We start from the raw sequence: 23,066 nt of genomic DNA, 5'->3' as shown, positions 1-23,066 counted from the left end.
GCATTATATAATAATTAAGGGATCAACTCAACAGAAAGATGTAACTATTATAAACAAAGGCTATTAGTATATGCTACTAAAGGTAAACTGGCTATTTAAAAAATGTTAAAGAATCTAAGGGGAGATATAGATCCCCATACAAAGGCAAGGGGGGACTTCAATGCATCACTTTCAGCAGTGGACAGATCAACTAGACAGAAAATCAGCAAGGAAACAGCAGACATTATAGACCAAATGTACCTAATAGATTTCTACAGAACATTCCATCCTACAGTCCCAGAATACACATTCTTCTCACCATTGCATAAAATTTTTTCTAGGATAGGCAACATGCTAGGCCATACAGAAAGTATCAGCAAATAAAAAAAATGAAATCATGCCATATATCTTCTCTAACAATGGAATGAATCTGGAAATCAGTGACTTGAGAATCTTTAGAATATGTAAACACATGGAGACTGAATTTATAGAAACAATGAAGATGAAAGTATAACATATCAAAACTTATAGGATACAACAAAAGCAGTGTTAAGGGGGGAGTTTAAAGCAATTGGTGCCTACATCAAGAAATTGTAAAGGCACCAAATAAATGGGCTATCAATGTGTCTCCATGACCTAGAAAAACAACATCAAACCAAAACCAAAACTAGTAGGAGAAAAGAAATAATTGAAATTAGAAAAGAAATAAGCAAAATTGAAGCAAAAAATACAAAATATGAGCAAAACAAAGAGCTGGTTTTTTGAAAAAATAAACAAAATTGACATATCATTGGCCCAACTAATCAACAAAAAAGGGAAAGGACCCAAATCAATAACACTAGAGACAAAAAAGGAAATGTAACAACAGATACCACAGAAATAAAAGGAATCATCAGAAATTACTACAAAGAGCTATATGCCAATAAACTCAAAAACCTAGCAGATATGGATAGATTCCTGAACACATACAACATACTTAAATTGAGCCATGAAGAAATAAAAACCTAAACAGAACAATAACCAAAATGGAAATTGATTCAGTAATAAAGACCATTCCAACAAGGAAAAGCCTAGGAACAGACAGCTTCACAACTGAATTCTATCAGACTTTTAAAGAAGAACTAATCCTAACTCTTCTCAAGCTATTCAAAACAATTGAAAGGGAGAGAATCCTCCCAAACTCCTCCTATGAAACCAACATCACCTTAACTCCTAAACCAGGAAAAGATGCAACAGAGAAAGAGAATTATAGACCAATATCCCTGGCGAACATGGACACAAAAATCCTCAACAAACTACTAGCTAATCTAATCTAACAACACATCAGAAAAATCATTCACCCAGACTAGATAGGGATTATCCATCGTATGTAGGGATGATTCAACATCTGCCAATCAATCAATGTGATACATCACATTTACAAATTGAAAACGTAAACCATATGATCATCTCAATAGATTCAAAGAAAGCATTTGATAAAATTACAACACCTATTCATGATGAAAACTTTAAGCAAATTGGATAAAGAAGGAACATTCTTCAACATAATCAAGGCAATTTATGAAAAACCCATGTCAGGATCCTATTAAATGAGGAAAAGTTGGAAGTATTCCCACTGAGATCCATAACCAGACAAAGATGCCAACTCTCACCATTGCTAGTCAATATAGTCCTGGAAGTTTTACCCAGAGCCATTAGGTAAGAAAAAGAAATCAAAGGTATACAAATTGGGAATGAGGAAGTCAAACTATCCTTATTGGAGATGATATGATTTATATATATATATATATATATAATTTATATATATATATAATTTATATATATATATATATAGGGTGTCCAAAACATATAGAATAGTTTGTATATAAAATCAACACATAAAAATCAATAGCCTTGGTATACACAGATAATGTCACAGCTGAGAAAGAAATTCTAAGGTCTATCCCATTCTCAATAGCTACCAAAAAAATAAATACATTAGAAGAAATTTAATCAATAATGTCAAAGATCACTGCAATGAGAATTACAAAACATTAAAGAAGGAAATAGAAGAAGATACAAAAAATGGGAAAAATCTTCCATGTTCAAGGATTGGAAGAATCAATATCATTAAAATGTCCATACTACCAAAAATGATTTACAGATTCAATGTGATTCCAATTAAAATATCAGGGATTTTTTTCTCAGATATAGAAAAAATGATGCTGAAATTCATATGGAAATACAAGAGACCTCAAAATACCTACAACAATCTTAAACAACAAAAACAAAGCTGTAGGCATCACAATACCAGATTTCAAAACATACTACAAGGCAATTATAATCAAAACAGCCTGGTACTGGTATAAAAACTGATGGATAGATCAATGGAACAGAATAGAAATGCTAGAAGTCAATCCACACATCTACAACCAACTTATCTTTGACAAAGGAGCTAAAATCAATTGCTGAAGTAAGGGCAGTCTCTTCAATAAATGGTGCTGGAAAAACTGGATTTGCACATGCAGAAGTATGAAGCAAGACCCGTACTATACACTCAATCCACTCAAAATGAATTAAAGACCTAAATCTATGACCCGATACCATCAAATTATTAGAGAATACTGGAGAAATCCTGCAAGACATTGGCATAGATAAAGATTTCTTGGAAAAGACCCCAGGCATAAGCAATCAAAGCCCAAATTGACAAGTAAGATTACAACAAATTGAGAAGCTTCTGTACTGCAAAAGAAACACCCAGCAAAGAAGAGACAACCAACAGAATGGAAGAAATTATTTGCAAACTATGCAAAAGATTAAAGATTAATAACAAGAATATATAAAGTGATCAAGAAACTCAAGAACAACAAAACAACATCCCTGTTAAGAAATGGGCAAAGGACTTTAACAGGCATTTTTCAAAAGAGGAAATCCAAATGGCCAATGGACACATGAAAAAATCCTCAAGATCACTAGCAATCAGGGAAATGCAAACCAAATCTACAAGGAGGTTTCACTGCACCCAGTTACAATGGCTTTCAAACAGAAATCATGCTGCCAAGGATGTAGAGATAAAGGTACCCTAATCCACTGTTGATAGGAATGTAAACTGGTATAGCCAGTGTGGAAGACAGTATGGAGATACCTCAAAAATCTAAATATAGACCTACCATATGAGCCAGCCATCTCACTCCTGGGAATTTACCCAAGGGAAATGAAATCAGTAAATAGAAGAGTTTTCTCTACCCCCATGTTTATTGCAGCTCAATTCACAATAGCTAAAATATAGAATCAACACAAATTCCCATCAACTGAAGACTGTATAAAGAAAGTATGGGATATGTACACCATGGAATACTATCCAGTGGTTAAAAAAAAAAAAAAGAAAATGAAATCCTTTCATTTGCAATAAAATGGATGCAACTGGAAAACATCATACTTAATGAAATAAGCCAAATGAAATAAACCCAAAAGGACACACACAATATGTTCTCTCTGATATGTGGTAACTAATAAAGCACCTAAAATGTAATCTATAGAAGTGAAATTTGAGGCCGACACTGTGGCATAGCAGGTAAAGCTGCCTCCTGGAGTGCTGGCATCCCTATGGGCACCGGTTCAAGTCCAGGCTGCTCCACTTCCAATCCAAATTTCTGCTAAGGCCAGAGAAAGCAGTGGAAGATGCCCCTGCACCCATATGGGAGACCTGGAAGAAACTCCTGGCTCCTGGCTTCAGATCGGTGAGGCACCCGCCATAGTGGCCATTTGGGGAGTGAACCAATGGAAAGAAGGCCTTTCTCTCTGTCTCTCTATCTCATTGTCTACCTGTCAAATAAATAAATAGAAAAAAAGTTTTAAAAAAGAAATGGTGAAGAATAATGTACTACTATAATTTTAACGAGCTGTGACTGTTTTAAAATTTATTGTATGTGCGTGAAATTGACATATTTTAATTTGATTACTGCTTATAGTCCTGCCTATATTCCTGCTGAACTGTGGTATTTTAAATTTGGACTTGTTCAACTCTTTATTTAATGGAGCATGAAGCCTTTGACTAAAATGTAAATTAAAAATGTTTCTCAGAAATGTATTCTATAAGTATAATGGAGTATTGTTGAGACATAAAAAGGAATAAATTTCTGATATATGTGACAAAACATATGAACCTTGGAAACAGTATGGTAATTGAAAAATCTAGACACAAAGGGATAAATTGTATGACTTCACATATATGAAATGTTTTGAAGAAGCAAATTGTATTGAGAAAAAAGTAGATTAACGATTATCATGATTGAAAGGGATGGGAATTTGTAATTACTACATAATGGGTAGATGATCTATTTAATGAAAAAGTTTTAGAAATATATAGTGATAATGACTGTATTATAATGACTGTGAATGTAATTAATATCCCTGAATTATACAATTTAAAATGACAGACTGATAGATATATGTATATTTAATCATAATAAAGTAATTAAATATTTAATGACATTAAAACTAATTATAAAGGTACGTGAAAAAATAGGATGCACACATATATGGAGAACATAACTCTGATTTCTTTATTGTTAGAGAAAAAAGACTAGGAAGCAATGCATCAAAATGCTTTAATTGGATAGCAGTAGATAATAGGATAGAAAAAATTTTTGTTATATCTTGTAATGCTTTCCATCTTCTCTTCACAATGAATATATGTTAATAATATATATATACATATATATATATATATATATATATATATATATATCCGGAGGCCGGTGCTGTTGCATAGCGGATAAAGCTGCTGTCTGCATTGCCAGCATCCTATATGGGTGCCAGTTTGAATCCCGTCTTCTCTACTTCCAATTCAGCTCTCTGCTAAGACCGAGGAAAACAGTAGAAGATGGCCCAAGTCCCTGGGCCCCTGCACCCGCATGAGAGACCCAGAAGAAGCTCCTGGCTCCTGGCTTTGGATAGGTGCAGCTCTGGCCATTGCAGCCAACTGGGAAGTGAACCATTGGATGGAAGACCTCTCTCTCTCTCTCTCTCTCTCTCTCTCTCTCTCTCTCTCTGCCTCTCCTTCTCTCTCTGTGTAACTCTGATTTTCATATAAATAAATATATTTTTAAATAAATAAATAAACTATGTATCTGACTATGGTACACAGAAAAGAAGCAAGTGTTTTTAAGAAAAACTAGAGAAATACCTGGAGATGCATGTTAGAAAGAGGACAATCACAGAATCAATGAGAGCTGTTTGAAATGCCCAAAGGCTGTTGGATGATAAAAATAAGTCTACCCCATGTCACCTCAAGTGGTAGAACTGGGACAGGGCAAGTTACACAGGGATAGATTTGGCATCATGTGAAGAAGCACAGTTGGACCTGCCCAAGGGTGTTCTTTCAACGGATATAACAAATATTTGATGAGCTCCTTTGATATGCCAGGCATTGTTAGAAGTATTGGAAACATAGCAGAAATCAAGACAGACCAGGGGCTGTTCTCATGGAGCACACTGAGTGTGAGCAAAGGAGGGCAGGAAAAAAGCTAGTAAAACCAAGGATAAATATCACAATTTCAGAACATGGAAAGTGTTCTATAAAAAACAAAGAAGAGTAGCATCATGGGAAAATAGTTGACATACTCACTATTTAAAAGTATTGAGGTAGTGACATTTAACCAAATACAAAAGCACTGAGGTGACAAGAGCTCGATGATGTTGAACAGACAAAAAAGTCCAGTGTGGCTGACACAGGTAAACGAGTGGCAACATGGCTAGAGGGGAAGTTGGAGAAGTAGGCATGATGCTAGTCTTTTTGAGACTTGCATTTGGTGGAATTGGGAAATCATTGTAGCAATCTAAGCAAGAAAATGACATAATGATATTTAAATTGTAAAAATACATTGGCAGGGGCCAGCACTGTGGCATAGTGGGTAAACTCACTGCCTGCAGTGCCGGCATCCCATATGGGTGCTGGTTTGACTACAGGATGCTCCACTTCTGGTCCAGCTCTCTGCTAAGGCCTGAGAAAGCAGTAGAAAATGGCCCAAGACTTTGAGCCGCTGCACCTGCATGGAAGCCCCAGAAGAAGCTCCTGGCTCCTGATTATGGATTGGCTCAGCTGCTGTGGCCATTTGGGGAGTGAACCAGTGGATGCAAGACCTCTCTCTCTCTCTCTGCCTCTGTCTCTCCATAATTCTGCCTTTCAAATAAATAAATAAATATTTTTTTAAAAAAATACATTGACTACAGTGTGAAAGGTTAATGGGGTGAGGAGAGGACAGCAACAGTGAAAGAAAGAAGCTGAGTTTTGTAGGTGCTGGTAATTCACAAGACAAGTGACATTCCTCAGTGACAGTGGCTACAGTGAAGATAGAGAGAAGGGAATCAGAACATGTTTCGGAGGAATTAAAAGGAATTTTGTATATATTGGATGAGAAGGGTGAACAAGAGAGAAAACTTAATGATAAATTTAGGTCTTTGACTTAACAACTAGGTAGACAGAATTACTATTTCAATAAAATTTAAGCTGCATGGGGGAAAGGATATTTTGCTTTTTTTATTTCACTGATGTGTTCCACATGCCTAGAACAGTAAGTGGCACAAACTAGGGAATCAGTAAATACATGATGATTTCATTGCATATCAGTTCTAGTAGTGTTAAGAGTTCTGTTTTAGAGGCAGGCGCCGTGGTGCAGTAGGTTAATCACACCCCAGCGGCGCCGGAATCCCATATGGGCACCGGTTCTAGTCCCAGCTGCTCTTCATCCAATCCAGCTCTCTGCTATGGCCTGGGACAGCAGTAGAAGATCGCCCAAGTCCTTGGGCCCCTGCACCCAATGGGAGACCTGGAAGAAGCTCCTGGCTCCTGGCTTCGGATCAGCACAGCTCCGGTCATTGCGGCCATTTGGGGAGTGAACCAACGGAAAGATCTCTCCCTCTCTCTCTCTCTCTCTCTCTCTCACTGTCTGTGACTCTACCTCTCAAATAAATAAATAAAAAATCTTTAAAAAAATAAAAGAGTTCTATTTTACCATGTTAAGTTTGATTGCTAGTAAACATCCAACTTTAGACACTGAGTAGCTCATTCTAGAGTTCTGGGTAGACATCAAAGCTTGAGATATAAATTTGAGATTCACTGGTACACTGATGACATGGAAGTCAGAGGACTTCTTATTATCACTTAGAGAGACAGCACAGATTCCAATCCCAAAATAACTCAAGAACAAGCATTGAACCCTTCTGAAATTAGAGAACAAATAAAGGAGCAGGAGCCAGCAAAAGAGACAGAAAAGCAGTCCTCATTTAAGTGGTAGATAATGGAGGAGTGTGCTGTACCATAGAAGCCAAGAGAAAAACATTGTGAGGAAGAAGGGTGGTTTTGAGAAAGTCAAGTACAACAAGGAGACAGAAGTGGCTGCTATTGACAGCTGGCTCATAAATGCCAATTACTGACAAATTTGCAAGTCAATTGCTAAACTGAGCCATTATTAACAGTAAATTATACAAACTTGTAATTAAATAAATATGTTCAAAACAAAAGAACTTAATACTCAAAACTGATAACCTCCAATTACTTTTTATGTGTATTTTTTAATTAATTAATTTATTTATTTATTTTTAAGGAATACAAACTTCATAAATACAACTTCAAGAATATAGTTATTCTTCCCACCATACCTGCCCTCCCACACACACTCCTACCCCTCGTCCCTTTCTCCTTTCTAGTCCCATTCTAAGATTCATTTTTAATTAACTTTGTACACAGAGACCAACTCTATACTAAGCAAATATTTCAATAATTTGCAAACACAGGCACACACACACAAAAAACTGAGAACTAGTTTTACAATTAACTCTCATAATATAACTCATTGTGGACAGAGGTCCTTCATGGGGAGTTGGTGCACAGTGACTCCTGTTGTTAATTTAACAATTAATAGTCTTACGTGTGGTGTCAGTGACAATCTGAGCCTCTTGACATGAGCTTCCTAGGCTATGGAAGCCTTTTGAATCTACAAACTCCATCAGTATTTAGACAAGGCCATAAGCAAAGTGGAAGTTCTCTCCTCCCTTTAGAGAAAAGTACATCCTTCTTTAATGGCCACTTCTTTCCACTGGTGTCTCATTCACAGAGATCCTTAATGTAGAACATTTTTGACACAGTGTCTTGGCTTTCCATGCCTAAAATTCTCTCATATGCTTTTCAGCCAGACTAGGGGCTAATTCTGAGGTCAGAGTGTTACTTAAAGTGATTGTCATTCTATGAGTCTACTGTGTGGACTGCTTCCCATGTTGACACATCCTCTCCTTTTTAATTCTATCTATTATTATCACCAGACACTTGATCCTATTTATATATTCACTTTGACACTTAATCCTATCTATATTCTCAGTTTAACACTTAATATGATCACTTTAACACTTAAGATGGCATTCTTACCACCCAGCTTCATGGGATTTGAAGTCTCATGACAAATTTTTAAATTGTAGCCTTAGAAGAAAAAGGAATCTATGCATAGGAATGTATGTAGAACTATAAAGCTTTATAGTTACAAACTTCCTCCTCCTTCTCTTATTCCTACTTTTATTTTTTACTGAGATCCATCCGCAATTGATTTTATACACATTTGATTAACTCTATGTTAACTAAAGAGTTCAACAATAGTATGAAGAAAAAAAAGAAAATACAAAAGAAAATGAAATTGTTCCTCGACAGTCAAGGCAAGGGCAGCTCAAGTCATCTCTTCTCGAAGTGTCAATTTCACTTCTACAGAATGTATTTTAGGTGCACTATTAGTTCTCACAGATCAGGGAGAACATTTGGTATTTGTCCTTTTGGGACTGGCTCATTTCACTAAGTATGATATTTTCCAGATTCATCCATTTTGTTGCAAATGACTGGATTTTGTTTTTACTGCTGTGCAACATTCCATAGTGCACATATCCCATAATGTCTTTATCCAGTCCTCAGTTGACAGGCATTTAGGTTTATTCCATGTGTTAGCTATTGTGAATTGAGCTGCTATAAACAAGGGGGTACAGCTAACTCTTCTATTTACTGATTTCATTTCCCTTGGGTAAATTCCCAGGAGTGAGATGGCTGGCTCATATGGTAGGTCTATATTTAGATTTTTGAGGTATATCAATACAGCCTTCCATAGTGGCTATACCAGTTTACATTCCTACCAACAATGGATTATGGTATCTTTTTCCCCACATCCTCACGAGCATTTTTGTTTGTTGATTTCTGCATGAAAGCCATTCTAACTGGGGTGAAGTGAAACCTCACTGCAGTTTTGATTTGCATTTCCTTGATGGCTAGTAATCCTGAACATTTTTCCATGTCTCTGTTGGCCATTTAGATTCCTCTTTTGAAAAATGTCTGTTTAAGTCCTTTGCCCATCTGTTAGCTGGGTTATTTGTTTTGCTGTTGTGGAGTTTCTTGATCTCTTTGTATAATCTCATTATTAATCCTTTCTCAGTTGCATAGTTTGCAAATAATTTCTTCCATTCTGTTGGTTGTCTCTTTACTGAGTGTTCCTTTGCAGTACAGAAACTTCTCAATTTCATATAATCCCATTTGTTAATTTTGACTTTGACTGCCTGTGCCTCTGGGGTCTTTCCCAAGAACTCTTTGTGCTAATCTCTTGCAGGGTTTCCCCAATGTTCTCTAATAATTTGAAAGTGTCAGGTCATAGATTTAGATCTTTAATCCAGGTTGAGTGGATTTCTGTGTAAGGTGTTAGATAGGGGTCTTGTTTCATGCTTCTGCATGTACAAATCCAGTTTTTCCAGCACTATTTGTTGAAGAGACTATCCTTGCTCCAGGGATTGATTTTAGCTCCTCAAATATAAGTTGGTTGTAGATGCTTGGATTGATTTATTGCATTTCTATTCTGTTCAATTGGTCTATGCATCTGTTTTTGAACCAGTATCACGTTGTTTGTTTATAACTGCCAACTAGTATTTCTTGAAATCTGGTATTGTGGTGCCTCCAGCTTTTTTTTTTTAAGATTTTTTATTTATTTATTTGACAGAGTTAGAGACAGTGAGAGAGAGAGACAGAGAGAAAGGTCTTCCTTTCATTGGTTCACTCCCACAACAGCCACCACAGCTGGAACTGATCTACAACGATCTGAAGCCAGGAGCTTCTTTCCTGGTCTCCCACGTGGGTGCAGGCACCCAAGCACTTGGGCCATCCTCCACTGCCTTTCTGGGCCACGGCAGAGAGCTGGACTGGAAGAGGAGCAACCAGGACTGGAACCCGGTGCCCATATGTGATGCCGGTGCCGCAGACAGAGGATTAACCTAGCGTGCCGGCCCTTCTGGCTTTGTTTTTGTTGTATAAGATTGCTTTAGCTATTTGAGCTCACCTGTCTTTCCATATGAATTTCAGCATCATTTTTATCTAGAACTGAGAAGAATGCCTTTGGCATTTTGATTAGCATCACATTGAATCTGAAAATTACTTTCAGAAGAATGGACATTTTTGATGATATTGATTCTTCCGATCCATGAACATGGGAGATTTTTCCATTTTTTGTATGTTCTCCTATTTTTTTTTCTTTAATGTTTTGTAATTCTCATTGTAAACATTTTTGACATCCTTGGCTAAATTTATTCCAAGGTATTTGATTTTTGTTGTAGTTAATATGAATGGGCTTTATTTTAGAAACTCAATCTCAGCTTTGGCATTGTCAATGTATACAAAGGCTGTTGATTTTTGCATGTTGATTTTTATATCCTGCTACTATACCAAATTCTTTTTGGTGAAGTATTTTGGATCTCCTATACATAGAATCATGCCATCTGCAAATAGGGATAGTTTGACTTCCTCCTTCCAAATTTCTATCCCTTTGATTTTTTGCTTGCCTAATGGCTCTGGCTAAAACATACAGGACTATAAAGAATATGAAGTGAGCATCCCTGTCTGATACTGGATCTCAGTGGGAATTCTTCCAACATTTCCCTATTCAATAGGACACTGGCTGTGGGTTTGTCATAAATTGCCTTGATTGTTCCTTCTAGAATGTTCCTTCTATACCCAATTTGCTTAGAGTTTTCATCATGAATGGGTGTTGTATTTTATCAAATGCTTCTCTGCATCTATTGAGATAATCATATGGTTTTTTGTTCAGCAGTTTATTAATGTAATGTATCATTGATTGATTTGCAAATGTTGAACCATCCCTGCATACCAGGGATAAATCTCACTTGATCTGGGTGAATGATCTTTCTGATGTGTTGTTGGATTTGATTGGCTAGAATTTTGTGGAGGATTTTTGTGTCTATGTTCATCAGGGACATTGGTCTATAGTCCTCTTCCTCTGTTCCATCTTTTTCAGGTTTAGGAATTAAATTGATGCTGGATTCATAGAAAGAATTTGAGAGGATTACCTCCCTTTTGATTGTCTTTGAATAACTTGAGAAGAATTGGAATTAGTTCTTCTTTAAATGTCTGGTAGAATTCAGCAGTGAAGACATCTGGTCCTGGGGCTTTTTTGTTGTTGTTGTTGGGAGGGTCTTTAATACTGATCCGAAGCCAGGAACCAGGTGCTTCTCCTGGTCTCCCATGAGGGTGCAGGGCCCAAGGACTTGGGCCATCCTCCACTGCACTCCTGGGCCACAGCAGAGAGCTGTACTGGAAGAGGAACAACCGGGACAGAATCTGGTGCCCCGACCGGGATTAGAACCCGGGGTGCTGGCGCCACAGGTAGTGGATTAGCCTATTGAGTCGCGGCACCAGCCTCTATGTAATCTTACGATCAATTTTTTGAATTCCATTTCTTGCATTTCTTTAATTTCATCATCTTCACAATCTAGTTTTTAAGTGTGGTGTTCTTTTGGGGGCATGATGTTGTCTTCCTTCTTCTTGTTTCTTGTATTGATATGTTTGTTATCAGCATTTGTGGAGATACTCATTGGTTTCTTCTTTGTTTTTTCCACTGTGGCAGCTTTTATCTTTGTACTATTCCTCTGTAGATAAGTGGAGTGTCTGCTTTCAGTGAATATCTAGAGGTGTGTTGTGGATGTGGCCAGCGAGCTCTGTTCAGTTCTCCAGGGTGAAGGGTGTGTCTAAGGTGACACATCCAGGATTGGCTTAGAAACTTCCTCTTCTTTTTTTGTTTTTTATAAGAAGGGAGGTTTATTCTGCTCCGATGATCTCCTTTCCTCAAAGGAGACAAGTGCCTGATCACTAGCCCTAGTGGGTATAATATTTGTCTGCTCTGCCCCAAGAACCACACAAAGGATCTGTGCAGCCCTCTTTGGAAGCTCATATTCCCCAGCATAGTCCATCATCAGGTAACCAGGAAGCCCTGAGCATGTTGAGTCTTCCACAGTAACAGCCCAAAGTCCCAGCCACATTGTGAGTCCTCTCACACAGCCTCAGTTTTTTTCACAGTTCTGGCACACAAGCCTCCCACACTCATGATCACAAAGCACCCTGTTAGTTCTCCCCATCAGAGTCAGGAGTCTCTGCTCAGCTGGTTGCTGGGTGCAGATAAGAACTGGTGCAGCTGATAAATATGTCCAAAATGATGCCCACTCTATCAGCTTGTTACAAAATGACACTGTAAGGTGATTGGGGAAAGAGAAATGTGTCCATCCTTTTTTGTTTCTTCTCTAGTTTGGCAGGTACACTATCACCCACAGGGCTCCAAGCTGGGTTCCCTCTAGGCTCTTCCTGCAGCTTTGTTGCCTGTGGCTTGGGCTGCTGTAGTCTGGTCTCACCTCACTCTCCAATGCTGGTACATCAGCTCTCTGCAGTTCTGGTCCTGAGTTGTGGACATCCACGCCCTCCACATAGGTCCACTGTGTCCCTCTACATTGCATAGAGTTTCTTCTGCCATTTTTCTCCCTAACTCTTCCCTGAGACTGCACTCTCTCCACTTTTTTTAAGCTATCTTCTCCTAAATTAGAGCAGTAAGTTCCTTCTCTACTCTGCCATCTTGGAAGCCATGTGTATTCTTCCTCCCAATTACTTTTACCACATTATAGGATTATCTATGTCCTTGAAGTCAGTAATGAACATTAAAGTTAAAAAGATGTCATATCATATCCATTACATTGTAAATACTGTATAAAAATTTAGGAAATACCAGGTAGCATTAAAGAAGTATGATTAGAGTCAATAAATAGGTTGCCCCTATCAACAGATGAGTGATTGAAGTTTTGAAATAACCTTTATTATTTTTCTTCTGACTTCCTCATTCAGCTCAAGGTGAAAATAATCAGCTGACATTTACATTAGAATTAACTCAGTCATCAATTGCCATCACAAGTTTGATTATGGACACAAGAGTTTATTAAAACTCAACAAAAGCATATTTTGTGAATTAATTGGCTAATAAAATTCACAATTTGCTCACTACATATTTTTATTTTCAGTTAAGTTTATAATAAACTCACATAAATACAACATGTAGACAACTGTTAAACAGTTGCAAACATACCACTGCTTTCTACCAAATACCACAAGTCAAAAATCCAAGCTTATACCCAGAATCTGGCTGATGGAAACAAAATGGTAGTAAAATTGGAGATGTGAAATAGACAAAGTAGGTGCACATAACTGTTTGGGGCATTTAGGAATAAAGGGAATAGTAACTAGTGATGGGTTTGGGGTCAAGGAAGAGTTTCAAAGAAAATACACACAAGAACATATATGCTGGTGAGAATGCTCTAGTAGAATAGAGAAAAGTTGATGACAATGGAGAAAGGGATTGTTACAGGAACAACATCCTTGACAAAGGAGGAAATAGGATCAAGACACAAGTTCAACAATTCCATATCTATTAGATCAAAATTCAGAACATTGACAACATGAAATGTTGGTGATGATATGAAACAACGAGAACTCTGATTCACTATTGGTGAAAACACAAAACCATATAGCCACCTTGGAAGACAGTTTAGTGGTTTCTTTCAAAAGTAAACATATGAGGCCGGCTATGTGGCATAGCAGATAAAGCTACTGCCTGCGATGCTGACATCCCATATTGACAATGATTTGTGTCACAGATGCTCCACTTGCAATCCAACTCCCTGCTAATGTCCTGGGAAAAGGCAGCAGAGGATGGCCCAACTACCTGGGCCCCTGTCACCCATGTGGGAGACCTGGAAGAGGATTCTGGCTTTGGCCTGGCCTAGACCCAGCCATTGCAGCAATTTGGGGAGTGAACCAGTGGATGGAAGATTCATATTCTCTCTCTCTCTTTCTCTCTCGCTCTCTTTCTCTCTCTCTCTCTAAATCTGGCTTTCAAATAAATAAGTCTAAGAAAAACTGAATGGATAAGTAACTTGTGATACATCCAGACAATGCAATATTATTTAGCATTAAAGGCAAAAAACTGGGCACATTTCAACTACAACTGGAACTCAAAGTAGATTAATGTCAGTGTGGGTGATTTTCAAGATGCTTATTTCATTTCAAATGTTTGGTGATCTTTTAAGAAAGCTCTATATTTGGCAGAAAACAGCAAACTAACCATCCAGCCTCTCATTTGCTAACACTTTCAATACTCTATTGCCAATAGATAGAAAAATGGATGGATGGTTGGGTGGATGTATGGATGGATGGATGGATAGATAGATAGACAGACAGATACATGGATACATAGGTAGATACATAGATACATAGATGGGTTCAGTAAGATCTATCTATCTATCTATCTATCTTTGGGAATAAGTCACAGCACACTGTTATTGATGCTGTCCTTCATGGTAGACAAACCTTTCCGGGATACAGGAAGCCAGCTGAGGGGAGCCCCTCTTGGGAAAAAAGTCTTTAAAAACATCTTACTTGTTACCCCAATAAGAGTTGTAATGGCCAGATCCTGGAACAGAAACTGGTAATTTGAAAGGCTGTTTGTCTCCTGAAAATAAAAAGGAAAGCATATTTTCTTAAAAAAAAAATCATAATCTCTGGATGAAGTTTTACATCGACTTCATTCATTTTCTCTCTACAAACATAGGATTTTCCAAATAAATGGCCAGGGAGATGGTGTGGTCAGGTATGTTTGGGGTGGCGAGCGGTGGTGTTGGAGGACATAGGCCACACCATGCCTGTGGCACTCTCTGACCAGCGGGGGCTGAGTCTTGGTGCATCACTGTTACTGTTGGTGAGGGAAACATTCCTCTCTACCACATTCACCTGTGGCCTTTTCTACTTATTAGCAGGAAATACAGGCTTCAGTCTGGCTCAATATAAGACTACATCTCCAACAGTAAAAAGTCGCATATATGTGACAGTACTACCTAAATTTTACTGATGGAAAATGAGAATAACTGAATCCACTATTTGTGCATTAGGTGTTGTTAGATGAGACGCTAGAACATCCTAACCTAGCATGTTAATACTGTTGGGGGAAAGTGTTCAGGGCTTAATGATTTCAATGAAATGACTTCCTTATTCTTCATCCCTTGGTGGGAAGACTTTAATGAGATCTCACATTTGAGCCTAATTTTGAGTATAAGTTATTGATATTCCAAAATATGGTCAAATTTCCATAAATAACCTATATTTCTCTAGCACACTCATCAGTGAATGTGAAAAGATGTAGGTAGGCTGAATGCAATGAAATGAAAATCTGTAACTCAAGAGAAAAGAGAAAAAAATACAGGTAAAGCTAGATACCTACAACACAAATGAAATCCCTTTTCTTGGTGTTAGTTAACAGAATAAGCTCAAATGTTGGATTCACAAACAACAGCCATGTCTTTTCTCCTTTTATATCTTTTTAAATAATAAAAGCCATCACAACTTCTATGTGTTTTTTATGGTATAATATGCCAATTTTCAAATCCCTATATTCAAAGAACCAGTGGTATGATGGCTTGTACTAACTCTGACAAAGAATTCTTAAATTTTCAGGAAGGTCGTGAGCTGGCAGTTACATACAAATACAGCATTAAATAAATTATATTAAAAACAAAGTTAATAAATACTTAAAGTATTTCCTGATTATTTCCATATATTTTACTGCTGTCTATATTTGGAGCTGTTCACAACTCTTGAATCTATGCTGTGCAGGTACCATGTAACAGTATGTGATAGGACATCTCTTCCTTCCTCAACATTTAGTGACAACACATAGACAGCTTGAACCTAGCTATGATGGAAGTACTAGCCCTGTGTAATTGGTGAACATTAATCAGCAGGACTTGTTTTCCCATGGAGAGCCAGTTACAAGCATTTGCCAGCACCCCTATCCAGAGACCATCTATTTACCGAGAAATATATCAAAGAGCCAAAATGAAATTGGAAAGACAGACTTGGACCAAGTAAATGAAAGCAACAGTGAGAAGAGAAGGGACATATTAATTTCTGATCCTCAGCTACCACCAGTAAAACATTTCTATGTTAATATTCAGAGTCAGTACTAACAATTTTTCCTGTGTACATTCATCCACTTCTGATTAACTTGATAAAATCTTCAGCATCATTTTACAGGGGCGGCTGATGCACACCTGTATCATTAGCAGTCTTTCCCTAAGAGGCATTAGACATTGAGAGTGCCCACCGCTCACTTAGTTCTCACTAACCAAGAGCCTTGGTCCCAAGTCATACCCAGTAGAGCAGCAGAACACCAACATACTGAATCATGCTGTACAGAGCCATGTACTTAAACATGCAAAATGAGGTCACGAGAGCTGCACGTCCTTCCCTGTGTAAGAAAAGAGATGGAAAGGGAATGAGGGGGAAGTAATGGGGAGAAATGAGTCAATTGTGCTATTTGGCTCAGCTCAGGAGAAAAAAGTCAGAAGTCTGATGATGCCGTTGTTTGTCTGACACACTGGACAGCCTCAAGCCAGTGGGAGCAGGCTGTCAGTGTGCTGAACAACTGTGGAGATGTTCAGGGAAAACCAGTTCCAGGCCACAGCTCATGGGTCTTGTTCTGGTGAAGAAGCCCAGATATGCTAGGACTGTTATACCCTCTGTGGACATTGTTCAGCCGCTGTGCTCAAGGATGGGGATCAGAGAGCTGGCCCCAGATCTCACAGAACTGTGATAACCCTTGTCTTGGTTTCTTCATCTGTGCATTAAGGGTAGTTAAATAAGATTGCAGGTTGGAAGGCTGTGTGTATGCAGGTGCTTCAGAAGTCTGACAAATCCCCCATTCAAGATTCACTTTAGCAGTCCCAATTTTTCTAAAACTTGATCAAAATACACACTCAAATTAGCCAAACATCAAATTTAAATATAATGGATCAGCAATCATATTCACTTGTGTATTGTTGATTGATTTTGAGTAAGTAATACACAGTTTTTTTAAAAGGACTTATAAAATGCCCTTTTTACCTAATCCATTTGGGGAAAATATAAAGTTTAAAAATTTACTTATGGTCATAATGATTACCAAGGGTTCCAAATTCTGACCTTCTAACCAGGTTTTGTCCTGTGTCGGAGTTTCGCTGCTGCCATTTGCTCTGCCTGGAAGGTAGCTTCTCCTCTTTGTTCACCTCCTTAGAGCAGTTTTCCCACCTGCTTCATCCAAAGCGGCCAACTCCACCTCTCCAGTCATCTTGCTGCCTTTCTCATTACCCAGTTTGTTTCACTGACAGTTCTTATCAACCTTGGTAAATACTGTATTTATCATCATTGGTTCCTGGCTCTACGTCTCTATTCAGTAAATATTTGCCAAATATGTGAATAAATTTAAAAACTTAGAGGAGTCAGTCAAGCAACTATTTTAATATTGTGGAAAAAGGATGATATATGTAAATTAAAAGCATGTAAACAAAGTCAACACTGAAGCAATCTCCAACCACATATAGCTGTGTAAGTTTACCTATATTGGTTTAGTACACTGAGACTTAGCTTCTTAATTTTTAGAATGAACAATAACCATCCCTATACCTCTGAGCTGTTTTGAAGTATAAGTCAGCAGGCATTAAAGCACTTTTCATGCTGTAAACACATGCTAGTTATAATAACCAAGAGCAGGCACAATGCTGCCAGTCAATAAAATGCAGCAGATGTGCACATTCTGAGGGAGAAAAGTAATGCGTGTGGGCAAGTTTTAGTGGAAGTGGTGAAGATCAATACAAATTTGGAAAACTGGGAATAAGAAGAGTATCTCAAGGAAGAATAAAAAAGCAAGAAGAAAGGAAGGCAAGTGAGTTTCTCTCAATTCCCCAGTATAAACCATCGAAGGACATGCATCTTTAAGATAAGAGAATAATCAACTCTTTCAAATCAGTCTTAACAAGGTCCAGATTCTAATCATCCAAAAATAACCTAGTCAATATATTTCATTGAAAATTATGTTTGATCATATTTTTCCAAAAAGCATCTTTTCCCCGCCTAGCAGACACAAAGTTTCCTGATCTTTCCCATACAGAATATTGTTATCTGCACCTCAAAATGAGAGAGAAAACAGTGCTGGGAGAAGCACCTACTTACTTGATCAGGTGAGGTACACACTCAATGTTTGGAGTTTTGGAAGTGAAAGGTGATGCCACAGATGCTTCCTGCTCTGATAAAGAGATGCCCACATGAGCCATTTTCAAAGCCTGAAAGCAAAGAGTCACCTTAATTTTCATGTAGACTTACACATATATCTACATAAGAAGAGGCCAGCTGACCACAGGTGTCTTTGGGGGCCCAGACACTAGCCAGAAGAGGATCAACTTTACCCTACCTGTTGCATAAGAAATAATATTGGAACACATAGTATAAGCAATAGAAACTCCAGAATCAAATTCCACCCCACTTAGCCTGTCCTGATCAGTAAGTCATTGTGTGTCTTTAAGTCTAAACCTTCCAAATATCAAAAGGAATAGAGATTGTGTGTGAGTGTGTGTCCCAGGAGATACCATCACCAAGCGGCTCCAGAGGAGTGGAACTGGTTGTGAGATTCTGGCCTCCCGTGCTTCCAGCTACTTACCCCACAGTCATTGGCTCCATCACCGCACATACCTACAAAGTAACTAAAAGGGAATCATGTCAATTGTACAGGAGATCAAAGCTCTCTTACCAGCTAATTTCTCCAATTAAAAAGATAAGGTGACCATTATAACAGGGTTTAATATTAATATTTATTTTAAGGAGTTTCCCTAAGAGTCTAATTTGACTCAAAGTAAAGTGTAGCTCAGCAGTTATACAGCCCATTGAGAAATCCAGCACATTGTTTCTGACTCTATTTCATGTACACCCTGCCCCTCACTGTAGAGGGAAGAGCTTTTTCAGTTTTAACACAGGATATTCATGATTATGTGATTGAAGCATCAACACATGGTGGAGAATGCACAAGTTTTGAAACTGTAAGATATAGATTTTTTAAGTGTGCAGATCATGCATATTTTTATTTTTTAAAATGTTAGCAGACATACAAAAATTATACGTATTTGTGGAGTAATATGTGCTGTTTTGTTCCAAGTATGCCTTGTGTCATGTTCCATCAGGGTGGATAGCAGGAGCAAACATGGTTAGAACTTGCATAGGGAATTTAGATTATGACCTTGATAGTGTATCATCTGGGTCATCATTTTTCTCCCCTACAAAATTTTATGGGTATTAAATGAGGTGCTGAATTGGAAGGTGTCTTAAAAGTCTAACATGATAAGTTGTTGGTGCTATCAACACTGATATGAGAAGAACTTCAACCTGTCAGTAGTCACTCAACTCAAAAACACAGTGCCAAGCACAGATGTTGAAAAATGAAAAAGTATTTCTTTACTTTACTTTACATCTCTGCAAGTAAGATCCCAGTAGAAAGAACGGGCCATTAAAGAAGGAGGTACCTTTCTCTGAAGGGAGGAGAGAACTTCCACTTTGACTATGACCTTGTCTAAATAAGATTGAAGTTGGCGAACTCAAAAGGCTTCCATAGACTTGGCAACTCATGACTAGAGCCTAGGGAGATTGCTGATGCCATAAACAAGAGTGTCAAATTGTTAAGTCAAAAACAGCAGTCACTGTGTACTTACTCCTCATGTGGGATCTCTGTCCTTAATGTGTTGTCCAATGTGAATTAACGCTATAACTAGAACTGAAACACTATTTTACACTTTATGTTCTGTGTGGGTGCAAACTGATTTCATCAGTTTCATAGGAGATGGGAGGGGTGCAGGTGGGAGGGAAGTTATGGGGGGAAAAGCCATTGTAATCCATAAACCATACTTTGGAAATTTATATTTACTAAATAAAAGATAAAAAAAAAGAAAAAGGAAAAAGTATTTCTGCTTCTGGATGGTTTTTTAGTCTGGGTGGATAATTGGATAATTTTCTCTTGAATTGTATACAATTGATAACTTTTTTAAATGCAACATTCACAACATGGGTTTTTGTACTAGTTACCTCATTTTTTCTAACTAGTTTACCCTCTTTCATGCAAGTAGATGAGACTGGGCTTTCTGATGGAGCTACTATCCTAATGACTGAAGCAGGTGAGTGGAAGGGTGGAGAAGGAGTGAATAGGAGTAGAAGTCATATGGATGTTGTCCAGCATTGCTACATATGGGCTTCCATGAACAAAAATCAAGAGTCCAGGAGATGGGCACTTTATTTGGACTGTCCATTCTGTCTAGAAAATGAGAACTTTTATGTTAGAATATAAGAATTTAGGCTGGAGATAATGCTTTGGCTTAAGAATATTTTAAAACTTTCAGTGTTATTATAAGTCTTGTGTCATATTAACCTCCCTCTATTATAACTGGGATGATACATTATAAAAATGAAGTATAAATTCTCATAGTATCCACAAGAACTGAGCTCAGACAACCTCTACAGTCATATTTCTCACCATTTACTTCATGCCCCTTATGTTCTAGTCCAGTTTTTCTCAACTTTGGATGCTAAATTGTGAAGAACTTTGAGAAACACTAATGTGTAAGCCCCATATGAGAAGCTGAATCAGCATCTCTGGATAGCGGTGTCCTGATGTTGATACTTTCTTCAAAGCTCCCTTGCTGATCACCGAGTGTAGTCATGGTAAGACCAGTGCCCTAACCAAACTGCATCTCTTAGATTCCCCCCTGAGCATTCTGCCTTCATGCAGTGCCCACCACCTAAATTGGCAAAGAACCTACTCCAGTTTCTGAAACTCTTCCACCAGACTGGATTTCTGCCCAGGAGACATTCTTGCAAAGATGGTCCCATTGATCAGTATCTGTAAGGAACCCAAAAGGAAAATTTTTTTATGATGTCAGGTAGTCATACATGAAATTATTGATAACATTCAGAACAATATCAGGGTGATAACATCAAATGAATGAGAAAATGTTTCCAAGGAGCCATTCTTTTAAAGCTGAAATTGAGTCTTTGGTCATCAAATGACCAGTGGAAACCAAACATCAGTAAAGATGACCCATAGGAATTTAGCCCAGGTGTCAAAAAGAACATGGTCCTGAAAAATCTTGAGTTTAACAGAACCTTGAACAAGTAGAGTGTGAGAAATTGCAACATAGAAAGAGGTCATGAAAAGAAGCAACTGCTTCTCAGGAAATTGTTCATAACAAGCAAAATAATAATAATAATAATAATAATAACCAGCCTAATGGTGAATAGTGGCTATTTGCGGTCTTTGACTTAACCATATCATCTGGACCTGATCAATTATTAAAGTCAGCTGATATCCCAAAGCTAACCTAGGGTATGGAACATTGATGGCTTGGAGGAAGTAAAACCTGAGCCAGTCCTAGCCACCTAAAGTTGCCTCCTACAGAATCTAAGCTCTTCTGTGTTAGATCTATGTGTTCCTTGCTCTTCTTGGCAGGGAACACGTAGGTTAGTGTTCTCTCAGTCTTTATTCTCTTTTTCTTAACTAGTGCCTAAGATGAAGAGCAATTGAATATACATAATATGTTTTTATATTATATTGGACATACCCTTCTCTAGTTGGTTAATATACACATTAGTACTTCAAAAACTTTATTAGAAATTTTGCATTATCTTTTCATTCTATTATTTCCAAGAACTTTTTGAAGCCCATTAAAGTTATATACATATACATCATATATATATGTGTGTGTGTGTGTGTAGATACTTCATATATATGTTTATGTATATATATATATATGTCTTCTATAGTTTGTTAAATATAGAGGTACAGATATCTTATTTGTCCCCAGTATAGGCTTGTTCTTCACCGGAAAAACTTCAAGTTTTACTCTGTGATGAGGGTCAGTACAGAAGTCCTCTACCAAAAATCTAACAGAATTCCTTTATTTTTTATCCTTTAGGCTTTATTTTATTCATTGTCCTTTATTATTTATTTCTGTATGTTTATAGGATTTCCACTTCCACCATACCATAAGACCACTAATCATGACAATATAGTTACAGCTACCCCAAATCAATCCTTATGATTTGACAAATCATGGACACATTATCCTAGAGGTGGTAGAAATTGGCTTTCAAGTTTATTTAAAATCCGGCAGAAATGAGACAACAGTAACCTCTGCAAAAATATCCACCATCTGTGTTATACTTCAAACCAGCAAGATATATCTTATCCACTTAGATGTTTGTAATTATGTGGGACACTGTTCTATAATTGACATCATAAGCATCTTCTCAGGGAGGTGGGAGCCCTATCAGAACCTACCTTTGGAAGAAGGCTGCTAAAATGTTGACTTATAACATGGAAGGATTGTCCACTTAGAGCAAAATGGTAACTTCCTTCTCTACTATTATCAGAGACTTCTTCCCTGATGTTAATGTAATTGTCCTGCAAAGCAAAGCAGTTATTTTAGACTCTTCCACCTGATAGATGGTTAAAACCACAAGCACATCTGGAGAAGGGAGTGGAGACAGACCAGGGTCTCTCTTTAAAAGTCACATTCCTCATTCCCCAGAGAAGCAGTGTCTCTTTGCTGGATGAATCTTTGCACATCATAGCCACTAGTGAATAGGAGAATATCACTTACTCATGTCCTGTTCGCATCCAAATTTGATCTCAGTGAGTCCCAGAGAAGAGCACTTTTCACATGTTTCAAGTGATAAATACAAAAACACTGCAGCTTAACAAATTTCTCCCTGAAGTGACAACTTACTATTTTTTTCCTACAGAATTAATAGTGTTCAGCAAGGGCAAAATGGAGAGAGAATACTGATGAGACTGGAGATAAATGAATACAACTCCCCCAACCCCACCCTGAAGACATGGTCTGATTTTCTG

At 37.7% G+C, this 23,066-nt stretch overlaps 1 protein-coding gene across 1 annotated transcript in view; it reads right to left on the bottom strand.

Annotated features, from left to right (window-relative positions):
- Positions 1–23,066, bottom strand: part of ATP13A4 (ATPase 13A4) — a 172,291-nt gene that overhangs the window by 31,035 nt on the left and 118,190 nt on the right. Inside the window, exons 21-26 of the mRNA XM_062181236.1 lie at positions 22,494–22,616; positions 20,977–21,056; positions 18,834–18,876; positions 18,350–18,459; positions 16,514–16,610; positions 14,747–14,819 (exon numbers count right to left, since the gene is read on the bottom strand). Coding sequence (XP_062037220.1) covers positions 14,747–14,819; positions 16,514–16,610; positions 18,350–18,459; positions 18,834–18,876; positions 20,977–21,056; positions 22,494–22,616 — 526 coding nt within the window. The remainder of the gene's footprint in view (positions 1–14,746; positions 14,820–16,513; positions 16,611–18,349; positions 18,460–18,833; positions 18,877–20,976; positions 21,057–22,493; positions 22,617–23,066) is intronic.

The sequence above is a fragment of the Lepus europaeus genome, chromosome 2, assembly GCF_033115175.1.
Source record: "Lepus europaeus isolate LE1 chromosome 2, mLepTim1.pri, whole genome shotgun sequence".
Lineage (NCBI taxonomy): Eukaryota > Metazoa > Chordata > Mammalia > Lagomorpha > Leporidae > Lepus > Lepus europaeus.
This window is presented reverse-complemented; position numbering and strand designations above follow the sequence as displayed.